The sequence below is a fragment of the Cornus florida genome, unplaced genomic scaffold (assembly GCF_030987335.1).
Source record: "Cornus florida cultivar Cherokee Brave unplaced genomic scaffold, ASM3098733v1 CherokeeBrave_3.0.0_Hap2_Chr08, whole genome shotgun sequence".
Taxonomy (NCBI): Eukaryota; Viridiplantae; Streptophyta; class Magnoliopsida; order Cornales; family Cornaceae; genus Cornus; species Cornus florida.
Window position 1 is genome coordinate 62,005,983 of NW_026775578.1, and position 14,232 is coordinate 62,020,214.

Here is a 14,232-nt window from a genome sequence, read left to right on the forward strand (position 1 = left end):
GATCATAATTAACCACACAATGATTGGGTCACCATAAAATTACTAAAACACCCTTAACCGACACTTGTGAGCTAAGCCAGGCGATTCCACCAAATTCAACATAGATCAGCGTGTACAAGAACACCATCCAAGATTGTTGAAACCCCAAGAGTTTCCTTTTATATATATTTTTATATTACTTTTAACCTTTCATTCAACGCAAACCTTGTCAGCTTTAATAGTTCTCATTATATTTTTATACCTCTCCCTCGCACAAACGTATGTAAACAAATAATATTACTGTACATAAATTACATACTAATGTACATAAATTACATACTAATGTAAGTGGTATTCTTACAAAAAAATGTCATAAATTCTCTCTCTCCCTCCCCCCTCCCTCTCTCTCTCTCTCACACACACAGTCACACACAGACATGTAAACATATGTTACTGTATAAATAATGGTATACTAATATATAGTGTTCTCTGCTCATTGTTCTGTTCGCCGTCCATTCATTTTTTATTCTCTCTCTCCTTCTTCGAGTCTTCTTCAGAATAACAAGAAAGAGAGAGAGAAATCATTTACTTCCAGAGTTTTTCGATCGTTGTGATAGATTTTCACGGTCGGTTTCATATTTGTAACATTTAGATTCTTTTGTTCATTAATTTTGGCAAATGTTGTGGTACTATTAATTGTTTGCATTTGTGTTTGAAAGAGATCTCAAGTTCAGTTTTTTTTCTTGTCAACTGTTTGAAATTTGACCAAGAAAAGAGCTCACAAGCTCTTGTTTTTCTCGGCGACTCTTTCCGGCGATCTCTCTCCGGTTAGCTTCGCTCCTTGCCGGTTAAGATACAAAGATTCGTGGGTTTGATTTTTGCTTTGCTTAAACGCCATTGATTTTGTTTACAGAGGAAAGAAAAAAGTTGAAGTGTCACCTTCTCTCTCTGCAAGTTTTGTTGTAGAGGTTGGACTCGTGTAATGTATGTGGTCAAAACTGGGTCTGACCGGTTTTTCTGAAATGGGTGTCTGTGACTCTGATAGCTATTGCAGAGGCAAGTTTGTGATCTGAGTCTCTTGAACGAAAACAATTTTGATTCGAATCTTCAAAACAGAGCTCCAAATCAACAGCAAGATGATGCGAAAGAAGACTAAACCGACGGGGCCGTCACCGTTGAATGGTGGTTCAGGCAACCTTGGCGGCGGAAGAGGCGGCCCCGAGGGTGAATGGGAAGTCCGGCCAGGAGGAATGCTGGTTCAGAAGCGAAATCCAGATTCAGATCAAAACATTATTCCACCACCCACCATTCGGGTTCGGGTCAAACATGGGTCAATATACCACCAAATCAATATCAGCTCTCAAGCCACATTTGGTAACTAACCAACTGAAAATTTCAGTGACTGCTTGATTTCTAAGAAAAATCTCTTATCATAATCTTTCCAATTGTTATTGATTTATGAAAAAGAGAAATTGGAATTGATTTGAAGGTTGATGATGTGTTTGGGATTGCAGGGGAGTTGAAGAAGATGTTGTCCGGGCCAACGGGTTTGCACCACCAAGACCAGAAGCTGCTCTACAAGGACAAGGAGAGGGACTCCAAGGCGTTCCTGGATGTCACCGGTGTGAAGGACCGGTCAAAGATTGTGCTAGTTGAGGACCCAATTAGCCAAGAAAAGCGGTTGCTCGAGATGAGAAAGAGTGTGAAGATGGAGAAGGCATCAAAGTCAATTTCGGAGATCAGCTTCGAGGTTGATAGGCTCGCTGGGCAGGTAAATTTCTATGCTTTCATCCATTCAAGTAGAGACAATCAAGTTTTATAAGATGATGAATTTGAGTGAAAGATATGTGGATAATTGACTTCGATTGAAATTGGGTAGGTTTCAGCTCTTGAATCGGTGATTTCCAAAGGTGGGAAAGTTGCAGAGAAGACTGTGTTGAATCTGATTGAGATGTTGATGAATCAACTGCTTAAATTGGATGGAATTATCGCCGACGGAGATGTGAAACTGCAGAGGAAAATGCAGGTAATTTAGAAGTTTTTGCATTAGGAAATAGAGTCCAATTATTGAGTCGAGCATAATCCTGAATTTTCTCATCACTATCTTGAAGGTGAAAAGAGTGCAGAAATATGTTGAAACACTAGATATGTTGAAAATAAAGAACTCAATGCCGAGCAGCAATGGAAATCAAGCACAACAGCCATCACCATTTCAAGAGCATAAGCAACAGAGGTACTCAAATGGACAGATTCACTCACCGACTCAGCAGCAGCACGCGAGGCATTCGGTTGGGGATTCGCCAATACAGACACCGCAGCAGCAGCTGCAGCCCTCGAGGCATTCCACCTCAGGGTCTTCCACTTCAGGGTCTGTTGTCATAACCACAAATTGGGAAACTTTTGATTCTGTACCTGCAGCTGCCACGGCCAAATCGGCTACTGTCAACTCGGTACATCCCAATTTCAATTGGGATTTGCTTTAATAAGTAGGTAAAACCCAAATTACATGTTCTGGTGTGCGGATGTGTGTGTTGGATTTGTCCACAAAGTTGGTTTGCTATTTCTCTTCTCCATTCTTTTCCTTATTTTCGATTTTGTTAGCAACCCCTTCTATATGTGATTCAGTTCAGAAATAAACGGGGTACTGTAATATCAATCAACATTACTTTGTTCTTTTCTTTTTATCTCCGTTTCAATCCTTAAATTCATGGCATTGTATGTCTCTTGTATTGACAGTGATGTTGATATCTATAAATAGATCTGTTAATAGCAAATTTCGGGTTTTCAACGAAGTGCATTATAGAATCTTGCAATCCCATTTGAGATATGTTAAAGCCTATCTGTGTGTGCTTGTGTGTGAAGCAGGTCAATCCTAATTTTGGGTTCTTCTAGTTCCAATAAAAAAAGTAGTGGTTTATGGGTAATGATTAATCTTTATACCTTGCTTCCTGTGGAGGAAACAAAATGACACAAAAGAAGAACATGAGTGAAGCAGATTTTTGTAATCATATAACTTACACTCCCAATGATAGATGGACAAGTGTCATAAAAAGTCATGTGGAGGAAATGATAACACAGATTAGTTTAACCATTCTAGAAGAAAATGTGTCTTTGAATCTAATTAACTTCACACTCTTTTTCCAGATTTAGAAAACTTGCATTTTTAGTGAACTTGGAGAAGGCCATAAAAGTTTAGCGCAAACAAGGGCGGGTTAGGGTTAGGGTTAGGGTTAGGGTTACATGGAGAGAAGGTGAAATGCAGAAAAGGAAATATGAGTTGCTTGCTTTACCTCCAAGAGTGGCAAAGCACCCTATGATTCTTCCCCTTCATGATTACGAGATTGGCTGACAATGAATGTCGGAAAGTGAGTGCATCAAATCTGAACCATGTATCTGCTTGTGGTTGGATAATTTTGCCAAGAGGCGCAACCAGCAATCATAGCCGAAGCATATCCATTCTTCGTGATAGCACATCCACTTGAAATTTTTGGGAAAAAACCCTATTTTTTGGTGGAAAAGAAATTGTCTGTATTAGCAGCATGTTGTTTCAATGAAGAATAAAATCATACAAGGCATGCATGCATTATGATAGAAGTGATGGTGCTTCTTTAGCTAACAATTAATAAATTTTAAGAAATTGAATAGGCAAGCAAAATTCAGGAAAAAACACAGAAGAATACATCATTGCTAACTATTATCAAAAATAAAAAATAAAGAAAGAAAAACCCCATTTTTGTTGTCCTCTTAAAGTAATCAGTAGTCCAATAACAGAGTTAAGGAAAATTTCTACATTTGTGCAGTATGTTTTCCGTATTAAAGAAAAATCTCTGTAGCAAAGACAGTCTTAATTCCAGCCCAAGACAGTCTTAATGAAAACTCAGACAAAAATATTTCTAATATTAAATTAGATCCTTCATTCAATTCTATAAAGCATTTTCCCAACCATTTGTTAGACCAATCAACGATCAGTTTAATTGCAAGGAAGACAACGGTAAGCATTTTCCCAACCATTTATAAGCTGCGTATCATTCTGAAATTTCTTTTTTATTCCCACAAATCTCAGAAAATCAAATGTAACATATGGGTATATACATACCAAACCATTTCTTATAAACCATGTGCTTTATTACCAAAGGCCCAAAAAACCAAAATAGGTGATGAACTTCATTGATCCAATGAAAATAACAGGAAAAAGTTCAGCAGATGATCATCACAAATCAAGGAACGGAACAACAACAATTGTGGACAATCAGCTAATAAACAAATCACGGTGGATGCACAAAAGCACACCTCTTCATTCATATACAATACATTTATCTTGGAAATCTGGAATCATGCTGCAACAACAGGATCTTATATGTTTATCAAAGTGGAAAAAGAAGGCAATGTTAAGATCACTGTTTGTACTCGAGAAAGATCTATACTCAGAAATTTTTACATTGTTTCCGGATATCTTGGCACTGTTGCATACAAAAAAATATGCAGATATCGGCTGGGCGAAGATGTAATGTATATGTCGATACAGGTAAAAAAGTTAAGTTATGCAACTTTTGAATAAGAAGAGTTCAAAGCCCCCTTCATCCCGTGGCCCTGTCTCTCACATTTCATTTCTCTTTATCTTTCAAAAGTGCTTCAATGCCAGAAAGAAGAGGAAGTTGGAGTCTGGAATAGCTGGTTCTTTGAGCTGTTCACAACAGTTTTGACTGTCTGGTCTTGACAGTACAATTAACAAAAATTGCTTTTCAAAAAATTCCGAATATCCTATCATCCAATAACCATAAAGGACTGTTCACAGTTCAACTGGTTTGACCATCAAGTCTAAAATGTAGGACTACTTAGAGTTACTGTCCAAGAAAAACAAAATTGGTCCTAATCCTAGAAAATTTGAAAGCAACGGTTACTAACGTACTGTCCTTCTTGTGGCAGCCATTAACTTATCTGAATATTTTACTCCTACAGTCGATTCATTGCTTGCTGTTTTTTGAGGTCCAACACTATCCAATATGAAGCATGACCTGACTGATTACAAAGAAAACAACAAGGTTAATTCGAATATAAGGCATAACAATGCATATGCAACTATAACAGGAGCCTCAAAAGCATAATTTCTCCCCAACATCCCCTTAAATCCATCCTCAAGAATGATGATATCACAATGCAAAAAATTGTCATTTCAAGGTGCTTGAGTCTTTCCTCATTATATCTATGGTAACTATTGCTGCAGCTGGCTTTTAGGCCTAACTAAAATTGCATTCTGTGCAATTTTCCCTAAAACCGTATGATATAAAATTATATTAGTAATGCATCTTCTGACAATTAATAACTTTGGAATCCTCAACTATCCTCATGTTACGTTTGGGAGCATCGAATTGGCGCCTTGGAATGGTGTTGGAAGAAGTGGCTAAATTGTTGTGCGTCCAACCGTATGATATATGTTGTGTACAAAATAAAATAATTACAAAGTTCGAGTGAAGTATGCATTGTGGAAAAAATAGAAACCCTGTATATGCATGTGGGGATATGATGTTGGGATGATAGTGGAGCTGTGAAGGGTGTAAATTGAAGATTGAAGTGACTTTACACCACTGGAAACCTCCAGATTATACCAATGGGCATTAGCCCACATGTTATGATCTCTCCGCCCCAAAGGGGAGGTTGATCGTTCAAGCTCTTCTAGGGACAATATTGCGAGTGTGTGCAGGGAAAAAAAAAAAAAAAAAAAGGGGGAAAAACACCTCCAGATTATGGCAAGAAATATTGTATCCATATGGCTAAGCCATTGCATTGATTAGTATTTCACAACAATTAGGATCACGGTGATGTTAATGAAAAATAGTGGATGGTTAGGATTGATTCACTTAGGATGTTAATGTAAAATAGTGGATGGTTAGGATTGGTTCACTTGGGATGTTAATGTAAAATAGTGGATTGATTCTGAGATTTGCTTTCTTTGCTTCCAGAAAAGCCTTTCATATATCATTGCACATAAACTTCACAATGTCAAGTGGTTTAGGCATCATATTAAAACGACCACTTCCAAATTCCAAACCAACTGATATCAAACTTTTAGTAAAATAAAATTAATAGACAGAAAATAGAACCTCTTAAAGGCAGAATCCATTTCTTTTCAGAAACTGATTTCATCAAAAACCAACATAAGAGCTTAAACCCTTATATTCCAACAGCACATCTGAATCAGAATCCGAAAAATATTCAAAGGTTGATCAAAATGATAGCCCACTACATCATCTAATCCTATATTTCTATAAATTTATATCAACCATTATAATACCCAACATGAACAAAATCCACTAACTAAAGTTTTCACAAACAGATCATAAGATTAATGTAAAATTCAACAAACATTGACACATCATTCCGTAAGAAAATGGGGAAGGGAATCAGAAACTGACATAGCGGACAAAAAATTCTAACAATCAATTTGAACAGTACGTTCAAAGAGACATTACCTAATTTGCTTTCCGAGCAATAGAAAGATCAATTCGTTGATACTACTTTCAAAAAAACCAAAATTTCTGAGGAGACAAAAGATTGCTCTTCAGAGAGCGCTATGGGTCGTAGTAACGATTTAAAGGAGAGTTTCGGATTTTCAGTTTTGAATCCAACACTGGTTTATATATCGGGCCTCCTATTTTTGCGGGAGACCTTATATATGGGCCAATGGCTTGTCTAAAATGAAGAAGAGTGGACGAGCTGTGAAAGATGGGCTTTTTACTCTCAATTATTGTTTCAATGTCTATTTATATCCTATATCTATATCTATTAGCATTTTTTATATTTAATTTTAAAAAAGTAGAAGCATTTTTTATTTTTTATATACATTTTCATATTTTTTATTAAAAAAACAAGGTTATTCGTTACATTAAAAGTGTATTAAAAAGTACATTAAAAGTGTGTTCAAAGTTTTTATATTTTTTAAATTTTTTTTTTTTTTTTTTTATATTCTTTTACGAAGGCCAAGAAGTCCAATAATTTTGGCCCATCAGCAGCTCCAGGAGTTTAAATATTTTCCTATATGCTTTTATGAAAGCCCAACACTCCCAACAGTTTTAGTCCATCCATCCCATATTCCCATGTCTAACAAATTTAGCCCAATCCAATGTCACTGCGTTCTCATTTTGACAAATTATTTATTTATTTACTCGCGTACATTCAAACCACCCAGGTTAATTAGAAACAACTTGACTTTGTGTGTGAAAAGAGTTATTAAAAACTTCTGCTGAAACCTGTTTCCTGTTGGGCTTGCATGTGATTCATTCATTACCTTACACTAACCTGTACACTTCTTCAAAATAACACAATCGAATTATTAACCCATAATGTTCACAAATTTATTTTGCTCTGCTTAGACTTGAGGAGACATTAATATGTAAGATTAGAAAGAAAAAGGCTTTCTGACTTGATGAAATTATGTGATTGCTTTTACCGGAGCCACACGCAAAGACTTTACCAAAGAGAACGAGTCTTAACAGTTTACTCATTAATCTATGAACGAATAATACATCCTCCGAATTCAAAGAATGCCCAATGAATTGTAAATGAATGAAGGTACGGACTCCACAATACGACATCACTCTACTCACATCATCCGCATTTGGCATCTTCCTAGCCGAATTCGGAAGGCCTATCATTGACTTTGTGTATGAAAAGAGTTATTAGAAACTTCCCGCAGAAAATTGAAGTACCTGTTCCCTGTTGGGGCCCCTCTCAAGTTCACACCTGCTAAAAATACATTGACTTTGTGTGTGGAAAGAGTTGTTAGGAAACCTGCAGTTGAAAATTGAAATACATGTGGCCTGTTGGCGCCTCTCGAGTTCACACCCCTACTATAAATACATTGCAGATCTTCCTTCAATTCCATTCTCATCCATCAATATATTACACCACACTCGCTATAATAATACATCTTTTTATGTAGTATACGTTTCAATATATATATATATATATATCTACTATAAGATTGATCGTGGCAACTTCGTTCACACCATGCGTATAGAAAAATTAAAAATAAAGAACTATTAGGTAACTTCGTTCACGCCATTTTGGGCCTAAGTAGCCCAACCTCGCTAGGGTCTCTCCCTAACCTCTCTAGACCACACTGACGCCACAGACCACTAGGCAATTCCTAGGCGCTCGGGTTTTCGCAAACACTTTTCAAAAATATTTTTCCAAAACAATTTCATTTGCTTTTTAAAACGTTTCCCTTTTTCTTTCCCAATGAATGCATAAATGCTTCATGCTTCTAAATACCAATTCAACAATAAAATTCCACACGTTCCAACTATATCACCATCACATTTTGGTAGGGAGTTCTAAACATTTATTTTCACAACTACAACATCAATTTTCATAGCAATTGGAAATCACAAGACATACAACATGTCGATACTAAGCATGCTTCTTCACCGCAATTAAAATAATCATGTACACGAATTCAATTAACACTTAGGACACCTTCATCATCTTGGGAACATACAAACACAACAACCATAGGCAAAATAATTAAAATTCAACATGCTTAGAATCAAATTAGAGGGAAAATTTACAATAAGTCAAAGAAGCCATGGATTAGAGCACCCCCACCTCAAAAGTCAACGTCGGTCAACGCGGGTCAACGGCGGCGGATCGAAAAATTGTTCAGTAGTAACGATGTAAAGGAGAGTTTCGGATTTTTAGTTTTAAATCAAACACTGGTTTATATATCGGGCCTCTTATTTTTGCGGGAGCCTTTATGTATGGCCAATGGCTGGTCTAAAATGAAGAGTGGACGAGGGCTTTTTACTTTCAACTATTGTTTTAGTGTCTGTTTATATCTATATCTATATCTGAAGATACCAAAAATGAACTGAGCCGGATGTGACCCACGTAACTGAAAACCGGATTAAGGGAAGAGCTATTGCCCAATCAACTGACAGCCCAGCAGGCCCAATCCTCATTATGATAATCTACAAGCCCAGCCTCAACAGAAAGGGAGTAAACCCATACCTAAAGAAAAGCTCAAATGATCAGCCCAACATGAAGGATAAAAGAGGAAGCTTCTAGAATACTTTTAAAACTCTATAAATAGAATGAAAAGAGAAGGAAAATGGGTGAGATATTTTTGACATGTAACAAATTAGTTTTCCAAATTGAGAGAACTGTTTATTGCATTTTCAATGGCGCCATCTGTGGGAACCAAAGAAAAGAGGTGATTGATCTTCATGTGTTATGTGTGGATTGATCAATTTCACGAGAAGATCAGGTTTGATCTGTGAAGATTGAACTCTGATCTGTAGGGATCGGGATCTGATTTGCGAAGATTCATTCCTGATTGACAAAGGTGGAGATCTGATTCGTAAAGATTAAATTGGTGGAAAAGGTCTAGATCTAATTGGCATAAATCAGAATTTGGCTAAACGAAGGCCAGATCTGACGAATTCATGGTAGGAGAGTTTAGATCCAACCGAGAATCAGCAGTTGATGACTCTACTTCGATCAGGAACAATGATCAGAGGTGAGAATTCTTATCCACAAGAGAATGAGCAACATGCGAAGCTTGATGAGTTAATGAGCTTGATCGAGACTTTAAGAAGAGAAAATGCGGAATTGAGAGTCAGAATGGAGCGACGAGACGCTCCGACAATTCCACGACCACCGCCTCTAGCAGGAGAAAGAACTTTGCCGCCAAATGCCGTTCGTCAGGATGAACAAGAAGGATATGTTCACTTGGATCCACATCGTGAGGAGTTCAGGCCGAAAATTTTCCTGCCGAATGTCCACCGTCTGGAAGATCGAGAAGGATCTGTCCATCTGGATCCACACCGTGAAAGGTTCAGGCGGGAGGAAGCAATAAAGTTTGGTCACAACAAGGCTACGTCGTCGTGGCAGAGGGAGCTAACTGAGGAAAGATCGTTCGATCCAGCTTATCATCCATCAATGGCCACGTATGACCAAAAGAGCTCAGGCAAGAGACCTATTGAGCAAAAAGTACTTCCGAAAGATAATGAAGCCCTCCGCATGTCGGCTCGGAATGCTCCAAATCCAAGAAAATTTTCCATGCCAACCTTCACTTTGTTTGATGGAACAAGTAATCCGATCCAACATGTTTATCATATTAAGCTAAAGATGGCTTTGAACACAGAAAATGACGCTCTGATGTGCAAGGTGTTGATAAGTGCACAAAACATATTATTTTATACTCAATAATAAATGTTTAATTAATATTTTCTATTTAATAAATATGCTTATATCTGTTTTTCATGTTTTATAGGGGTTGATTTCGGAACAAGAAGAAAAGAGACAAAAATACCAAAAATGTGATATTACAAGATCAATAAAAGTCAAATTCAAATTTGACTTTTCCATCAAATCAGCAAAGATCAAGCCAAATTGGAAAAGATATCATTCGAAATTGGAAAGCAACAAGATTTTAGGAAGATTTTATTTTATTTTATTTTCACTTCTGTAATTAGAATTTTCTCCTCCCGTTCCATTCTAAACTCTATAAATAGGAATATATGTAGAGGAGGTAAAATGTACATTGTTACTGAGATAAAATAATAAAAGTTAGAGAATTTCTGTCTTCAATTTATTTCTTATAATTTTTGTTATGAAGATTGCTTTTATTTCTTTATTTTGTTTTCTTATCATGAGCTTAAACACCCATTCTCAAGGGAGTGATGAAGCCACCATGACTGAAATATAATTAAATTTAGTTTAATTCTTTTATGAAATTTTCTTTTGAGAGCATTACTTTATTCTTCTATTATGTGTTCTTATTTTAATAAAAAAATTAGAAAGATGATTCTTTGTGTTTGCCAATTAATGGTAATTCGGAGAATGCTTATTTCTATTTATCAAAGATATATCAGATTAAGTAAAATATGTTCTCAAGCAAGTGTGATTTCACGTTATTATTTTCCTTCATCTTTCCAAGTTGTAATTGGACTGGTGAAGTGATTTGTTTACAATATGAAAATTTACATAAAGAGAAATATACAAATTTATTTATAGTAAGCTGTGGTGGTGGATTTTTTCCTTGAGATTTTTCCTATTATTTGATCATAATTCATTTAGTCTTATTTATTTATTTTTTTTATATTTAGTTCATTATTCAAAAACCATCAAATTGTTTTAAAAGTTTTCTTCCAAAAATTTTGGTTTTGATTTTGATTTCAAATCTTGAATGTGTGGTTCGACCTTGCTTACACTATTGAAATTTTAATTTAGTCTTTTCCAAGTATTTCATTATTTGTGTATGAAGTGTAGAAGAGCAACGACAATATCTACAAATCTACACTTAAGGTGTTCCCAAAAAGCTTTATAGGACCAGCGCTTAACTGGTTGAAGAATTTGGCAAGGGGATCGATGGAAAGCTTTAGGAACTTGTGCGATAAATTCACAAGTCAGTATTATGGAAACAAATGGCCGGCCAAAGACATATCAAGCTTGTTCACAATAAAACAACAAGAAAGCGCACGCCTTCAAGCTTTTCTTACTCGGTTCAATCTAGAGAAGAGCATGGTGATTGAATGTCATCCATCCAAGGTGGTTCAAGCATTCAAGCTCGCTATGAATCGAGGAACACCGTTACACAAATCTGGTGGTGAATACACTAAAAACCATGGATGAGTTGAACGAGAGGGTTGACGGTTTTGTGTGCTTAGAAGAAGAAGAAGTAGCCAATGTAAGGAAAGCATAAATGGACGCGGTAGGAGAAAAGACTAAAGCAAGGATTGGGAAAAAAACAAGCTGCACCACCACGACCGACCCCTTGGAGAGCAGAAAAAAGGCATCGGTAGGAAGAATCGGTCACTCCACTCAAGGTCAGCTTAGCATGGTTATTCCAAGAGAATAAGGACAAGTTCTGCCCTCCACAGCCGATCAGACAATCACTTGAACAAAGAGATCAGTCCAAACATTGTGCTTTTCATAGTGACTTCGGGCACTTGACTAATGAATGCAGGAATTTAAGAAGACAGGTAGAGATGCTGATAGCGAAGGGGCAGTTTGCTAGTTACATTCAAAGGCAGCAGTAGAGCAAAATCGATCGGCTAAGTAAGTTAAGAGAAACAAGAAGCTGAACTACCATAACGCTCAACCTATTCGTATCATAAATGCAATTCATAGTCGGCCCGAGGCAGCCAAAGAGTCGGAAGAGTTACTCCGAACGCGTCTTCGTCAGGCACATATGAAGAAAATGATAGCTCAGTTCAGATAAGGTTTGACAGAATAGATCTCTTGCGAATTTAGATCCCTCATGAAGATCTCTTGCAAACGTCATGACGAGAATAACGTTCGAGCGGCTCAGGATTGATCTAGAGAAGCTCAAACCCGTAGGGAATCCACTGTTAGGATTTGACAGGAAGCAGGTGGAATCCATCGGCATGGTCAAGTTGCCAGTATTTGCTGCCGAGAGAGAGTTGATGGAAAGCTTTGTGGTTGTAGGGATCCACCCGTCTTATAATCTCTTGATGGGAAGAGGATAGATTCACAGGATCCAGGGAGTCCCCTTGACTTTGCATCAGGTGATGAGGTGCATGAGTCCAGATAGGAACAGAGTGATTGATATACATGGGACCAGGTAGCAGTAAATGAGTGTTATTCTGTAACTGTTAAGGCCAGTGAGAAAGGTAAAATGGTTGCCCCGACCTGCAAGCCCAAGATAGCAATTACAGATACCTCCACCCAAAGAGGTTGGGGAGGAGGAAGAGCCTCTGATCTTTACTGAAGAACCTCTTATGGATGCACGAATCGATCCTCTAAAAGCAGACAAAACCGCAAGAGTAGGATCAAAGCTTATAGTAGAAGAGAATCAACAATTGGTCCAGTTTTCGTCAGAGAACGCAGATGTGTTTGCTTGGAGTCACTTAGACATGCCAGGAATGAATCCCTCTGTGTCCTATCACTTTCTCAATGTTAATCCAAATGTTAAGCCTGTAAGACAAAAGCAGATGAGATTTGCTCCAGAGCGCAATCCAATCATAGCCGAATAGATTGATAGATTGTTGAAGGCAGAGTTCATCAGGGAGGTCCAGTACCCATCTTGGCTCTCAAATGTGGTGGTTGTCCAGAAGAAGAATGGGAAATGGAGAGTTTGTATTGACTTTACTAACCTGAACAAAGCTTATCCGAAGGACAGTTTCCCTCTACCAAAGATTGATCAAATGGTAGATGCGACTACTGGGTATGAACAGCTAACTTTTTTAGATGCTTACTCAGGTTACATCAAGTTCTTATGGATCCGAACAATGAAGAGAAAACTTCTTTTGTAACCGAACGAGGGATCTATTGCTATAAGGTCATGCCGTTCGGACTGAAGAATGCTGGAGCCATCTACCAAAGGTTAGTTAGCAAGATTTTTAAAAGTCAAATGGGCAAAAATGTTGAAGCTTATATTGATGATATGGTAGTAAAAAGTAAAAAGAAGGAACAACATTTGCTGCACTTACGAGACGTGTTTGAGGTGTTGAGGAAGTACGGCATGAAACTTAACCCAACTAAATGCTCGTTCGGGTGGGCTCCGGACAGTTCCTGGGACACGTAGTTAATAGCAGAGGGCTTGAAGTCAGCTCGGCTTAAGCCGAGGCCCTGATAAAGAATGCTGAGCAGAAAACTGTCGAAGAAGTTCAGGCACTAACGGGATGGATAGCGGCATTGAGCCGATTCATTTCTAAATTATCATATCGTTGCAAACCATTCTTTGACACAATAAGAGGCTATGGAAGGCAAGCCTGGGGGGATGAACAACGACAAGCACTAACCAGGTTAAAAGAATATATGCAGAACCCACCAATCTTATCTGCCCCACAACCAGGCGAAAAGCTTTTTATGTATCTTGGGGTATCAAGCATTGCGACAAGTGCCATTCTGGTACGGAACGAAGAAAGTAAACAATTCCCAGTGTTTTACGTCAGCAAAACAATGGCTGATCCAGATAAAAGATACTCAAAGGCCGAACGGATGATCCTATCATTGGTGAATGCAAAGAGGAAGCTCAGGCATTATTTTGAGTCCCATCCTATCGTCGTTCTTACCATTTTTCCTATAAGGGTTATCCTACATAAGCCAGATCTGTCGGGAAGAATGACAAAGTGGCCATCGAATTGAGCTCATTTGATATAACGTATGAACCCCTAACGGCCATAAAAGGCCAAGCAATTGCTGATTTCCTACTTGAATGTGATGTAGAAGATGCGAAAAAGAACCTTAAAGATGGAAGCTCTTCGTTGATGGGTTGTTAAACCAAATGGG

General features: G+C 37.6%; 1 protein-coding gene across 2 annotated transcripts; it reads left to right on the plus strand.

Annotated features, from left to right (window-relative positions):
- Positions 1–366: 366 nt before the first annotated feature.
- Positions 367–2,753, plus strand: LOC132271851 (BAG family molecular chaperone regulator 3). Of its 2 annotated transcripts, XM_059773355.1 has the most exons (5): positions 367–806; positions 893–1,353; positions 1,494–1,750; positions 1,859–2,005; positions 2,091–2,753. In XM_059773355.1, exons 2-5 carry the CDS (start codon positions 1,116–1,118, stop codon positions 2,460–2,462), a joined length of 1,014 nt encoding a protein of 337 aa, XP_059629338.1. In that variant the 5' UTR covers positions 367–806; positions 893–1,115; the 3' UTR covers positions 2,463–2,753. The 2 variants fall into 2 exon arrangements, with proteins under 2 accessions (XP_059629338.1, XP_059629337.1); XM_059773354.1 differs by having other exon boundaries at positions 367–1,353.
- Positions 2,754–14,232: the final 11,479 nt, after the last annotated feature.